The 4,941-nt window shown below is 45.2% G+C and overlaps 1 protein-coding gene across 1 annotated transcript; it reads right to left on the bottom strand.

Annotated features, from left to right (window-relative positions):
* Positions 1–2,994: 2,994 nt before the first annotated feature.
* On the bottom strand, positions 2,995–4,505 carry LOC148032846 (tubby-like F-box protein 11). Its single transcript, XM_087684182.1, has one exon. The coding sequence runs from the start codon at positions 4,318–4,320 to the stop codon at positions 3,037–3,039; it is 1,284 nt and encodes a 427-aa protein (XP_087540308.1). The 5' UTR covers positions 4,321–4,505; the 3' UTR covers positions 2,995–3,036.
* Positions 4,506–4,941: the final 436 nt, after the last annotated feature.

Here is a 4,941-nt window from a genome sequence, read left to right as displayed (position 1 = left end):
AATAAAAAACTCACTGGGTTTTAGTGAATGCCCAGCAAGCTATTCAACTGATGATTTATGATTAGTGTTAAGAGAACACTATTGTCAAGCTTAGTGAAGTGCTTGAATGGAACCCGGTTGGAAGTCGGCTTCCCGATGCTTGGTGATGTCCGTTAATCATGCCCAAGAGCTTTAGACTCTGGAATAGGATTCAGAGACTCTGCTTCAGTGATTAGAATCACTGTTAATGAAGCTCAGAGTGTAAAAATCCCAAAATGTCAAGCTTGGAGCTTGTTGGCTATGGCTGCCCAAAAAAACACAGTTAGGGTTTGGCTTGTAGCAGCTATAGCAGAAGAGGAATTTCCCAGAGCCCTCTTATCTGAGGATAGCCCACTTGGGGGGCTATCAAACCCCTATGATAGAGGTTGGGATTGCACCACCTGCTGCCCATGATTCAGCCCGAGATTTGCGCCTGTCCAGACTGCACCATTTTTTCGAATGTTGGCAATGCTGGCCTCACACGTGGACAATGTCAGTGTTTGAACTGACAGGGAGCTGCGCCCTGATGTGGGAAAAAGATCTCCAGAAGAAATCTCAGGTTAATATGGCCTCCTTTGTCCTCCTCAAGTCCTCCAATGGAGGTAGGTTGCAGGCAGCTATGGAGGAAAGAAGGATAGAGTGAAGAAAATGACAGCTAATGTGCACTTAGTGATGACTGATGCTGAGGGAAGCTGAGGAGATCAGAGATGGCTCTGATACCATGTTGAGAATCAAAGTTTGCAGTAGTAGAATGTGTGCACAAGAGGGAGAGAAGAGCTCAAAGTACAAGAATGAAATCTTGCTTACTAAGTTGCTTAGAGTACAACTTGGGTACACTCTCTCACAAGTGATAGTGACCCATAGGCTGTTTATATAGCCCTTTGCCAGCTAGGGTTAGGGTTTCCCCTGCCCTTAGGGCTATTCACACCCATCTGCCCTTATACTCCCTTGCTTACAGTGGGCTTCTATGCCCATCTTCTAACATATTCACAAACATCTGCCCTTATACTCCCTTGCTTACAGTGGGTTTCTATGCCCATCTTCTAACACAGATGTGTTAGGAATCTTGGCCACTGCATCAATTATGCCCCTGAAAATTTTGGTAGTTTTGGCCTTGGGAATCAACAAAAAGAAAGGCCATAGATCTGTCAATAGACTACGCAGCTCGTCTCCCCTCTTCTCCTGAGAAAGAAGATCGAAGAGATTGGAAATTGCCTACTCTTTGACAGATCTTTTGGAGAACTGCATTAATTTCGGGCAATCCTTTGGAGGACTGCATTAATTTCAGCCTTTGCACATTTCGATGTCCAATACGTTTATGCTATATTTCAATGTCTGCAAAACTCATTTTTCTTTAGCATACATAGCAACATTCATTGCAAAAATTATATTATCTAAATTGAGCATGCAATCAACTCTACTTTCTTTTATAACCAACCTTCACTTATCATTAAAGTCTTCTATAAAACAAAGTTTTGCATTAAATCGAACCTGTAACCGTTACTCTACCATTTGGCCAAAAGACACTAAATTCTTTGTGATTGATGGCACATGTAATACATTTGTTAGACTCTTTGTCTAGCCATCATGCAAGGACAAGGGGACCTTTCCAATGTGTGAAATTGGGTGGCATGAATCATCACCCGTCTGCATATAACTCGGATTTTGTAAGTCTTACATCTCCCAAACCATTCAACATGATTGGCCATATGATTAGATGCACATGAATTGATATACCATATATCATCATGTGTTATATGCCTATTATGTGAGTTCCAAAGAAATGGATTTTTACTGCATGAAATTTACAAAAACATACTTACAAAAGGGTGTGATGTTTAGAAAGTTAGAAAATCTTTTTTGTATTTGTGAAAAAAATAGTGCATGTAATTATCATTAATGAAAAGTTAATAGAGAAGGTATTTTCTAAGTAGACCTTCAATGCACCTGATATAGAGGGCTTATGTATAGAGAAACCCTCAAGGAAGCAAAAGGTAAAGTGACCATCGTGTAATATCTAGAGAATTAAAAGATTATTAATATTTTGAAGCAATCAAAGCTACTATAAAGGACTATGCAATGACTCATAGATAAGGTCACTCTAATGCAAATTTAAGGTAAAGAAAGTAGAACTAGCTAGAGTTCGAGCAGCCAAAGAGGTAGGGAAGTGGATTGCTTATCAAATGAGTAGAGTAGTCATTAAGGATTTTGTTAAATCACTAGGATTCTACTACTCACTAATCATAACACCAAGTTTTGGAACAAAAGTTTATTGTTAAGGATCATATATACATATATAGATATGTATATGTGTGTGCATGTGTGCATGCATGCATTTTCATTGAACACATTGAATCTTGTGAACGATGCAATTGTTAATTATTATCGAATTGCAACAACATGATAACCATGCCAAAATATGTAGAAATTTCTTCAAAAACTACTTGTTACCCATATTATGGCTACCAAATATCCTTTGATGATATACATTAGTTAGATGTGGTAATCCCTATAACCAAGGCTTTTTGGACAATGCAAAAAAGTTACTATCACACATAATACTTACTATCATCGATTTGAGACTAGAATGGTCACTAATGAGCTGAATTTAGCTAATGGAGGCATGAAACTTATGGTTCCACTCCCATGTTGGTAGCAAAGCTACTAGATGAGATGGAAAATGCTTGGAATGTTGACAAGGGGTAGCAACACACATGCACACGTTTTCATTGAACACATGTAATCTTGTGAATGATGCAATTGTTAATTGTTATTGAATTGCAACAACATGATAACCATACCAAAATATGTAGAATTTTCTTTGAAAACTACTTGTTACCCGTACTATGGCTACCAAAGATCCTTTGATGATGTACGTTAGTTAGATGTGATAATCCCTATGACCAAGGCTTTTTGGACAACGCAAAAGATTTATTATCATGCATAATATTTACGAGCATCGATTTGAGACTAGAATGGTCACCAATGAACTGAATTTAGCTAATGGAGGCATGAATCTCATGGTTCCACTCCCACTTTGGTAGCAAAGCTACTAAGTGAGATGGAAAATGCTTGGAATGCTGACAAGGGGTAGCAAAAGTCCATAGTGTAAAGCCCTTTGCCGACCTTACCCAACTGTAGAAAGACGGTCTGTTGCTCTTCTGCATCTTGAGGAAGGGCTGAGGAGGTATTATGATCATTGATAGGGCGGTTTTCATCTACAGTTGAAGGTGGACTTGGAGGTGCTCTCTTACGGACAAGCTGGAAGCTATGGTGGGAGGGCAGGGAGGCGCGCCCATGGAAGTCAAGGGACCAGCAGCCTCTATGCTCATCCCACTCAGGGGTCTTGCTCTCCATGAGGAATGAATTAGGGTTTGGGGCCAGCTCCCTGGATCTCCTGCATGACCTGTTCCTCTCCAGGAGCTGGCCGCTGTTCCTTCTGAGGCTGCTGTAAGACCTCAAGAATGTCTTCTTGGCCGCCGGGGCAGGCCTGATCACTGTTGCAGACGATAAGGATGATGATGATGAAGGATCTAAGAAGCATGCCCATTTTTGCCATCCATGAGCTGCACTATGGCTTGACGCCTGCCTCTGTTCAGGTACTACGGCTTGAGAAGCTCTCCTGGAGCCTTTCTTCCCCACAGCAACATTGAAAACCTCACACGCCATGCGTCTCTGCATGAAGGGGCTGCCCTCGGCCCTCTCGTCCCAGAAGCGGATGCGGGCCGCGGGGCGCTTGGCGGAGGGGTCGTGCCCGCAGGCCTCCCAGAGGCAGAACTCCTGGCCCCAAAGGTCGGACGTGAGCTTCCCCATGTAGGCATGGTCGTGCTTCGAGAAGCAGCGGGGGCTAGCGCTGATGGAAAAGGAGGCGCAGGCCGGCCGCCATGGTTTCCTGCAGGCGGCCATGAGGAAGTCGAGCTTGGGGCCGGGGGAGTTCTCTTGGAAGAGGACGAAGAGGCCCGGGCCGGCGCGCTTGAGCAGGCAGCGGACATGGCCGGCGGAGGATCGGATGAGGGAGAAGGGGAACTGCAGGAGGCCCCGGGGGGAGGAGTAGGACTGCTGGACGAGATGGCGCCATCGGCGGCACACGCCTGCCAGGGCCACCACCCTACGCGCCTCCGAGGGGTCCTCCCTCGCCTTCTCCTGCACCGCCTTCAGTATCAGCGCAAATAGCTCAGGGCAGATCGCCTCCCATGCTGATGATGCGGATGTCGATGTCGATGATGATGATGACTTCTCCTCGCTCCTGCTGCTACATACTCCTCCTCTCATCCCCCGTGATCCCATCGGTATTATGCTCATCCTACAGATCCTGCTGCTCTCTCTGTTGCGGCTCTATCGTTTCCAGCGCGCTTGCTGATCTACCATAGCCCTGCGATCGACTCTTGGCCCCATACACGATCACATACCATCCCATCAAGCCTCATCACAGCACAGTTGTACGCTGGACCCGACTTCGTTGACTTTCTCGTCCGCAAGAAATGTTTGACATTTTGGCCAGTGGGAAGAGGCGCTTGTTGCCCTTTTTTTCACATTTAGTCTTCAACATCGTGAGTTCGTGGAATCCAGATTCCAGCCATTGCACCTTGGGACACGTCACCTGGCCACCATGCTTCCTCCACGAGCTAGGAGCTACCTTGTAATTGCACACACACACACACACACACCCACCCCTTGCATTTGAGTGATGTGAGTGGGGACGGTCTCTCAATTGGGTTGGGGTAAGTGGCTAAGGGGGTATGCCATAGTTATGTGTTTTGACCCCTTGCCCTTGTACCTTGCATAAGCTCGAAAAAACATTGTTTTGAGGTGAGTTGCTTGTTTGTTGGGGAAAGGTGCTAAGGTGGACTATGGGATCGTGGATGGTAAGGCTTGTAATGTAGGTCTACAAGGTAGCTCCTGGCTTGTTGAGGGAGCGTGGTT

The sequence above is a fragment of the Lygodium microphyllum genome, chromosome 8 (assembly GCF_053477565.2).
Source record: "Lygodium microphyllum isolate KBCC chromosome 8, Lygodium_microphyllum_v1.1.10, whole genome shotgun sequence".
NCBI lineage: Eukaryota > Viridiplantae > Streptophyta > Polypodiopsida > Schizaeales > Lygodiaceae > Lygodium > Lygodium microphyllum.
The sequence above is the reverse complement of the archived record's forward strand: the minus strand, read 5'-3'. Positions and strand labels throughout refer to the sequence as shown.

Coding starts and splice junctions, on each gene's coding strand:
- LOC148032846 (XM_087684182.1), bottom strand. CDS start 4,320: ATGAGCATAATACCGATGGGATCACGGGGGATGAGAGGAGGAGTATGT.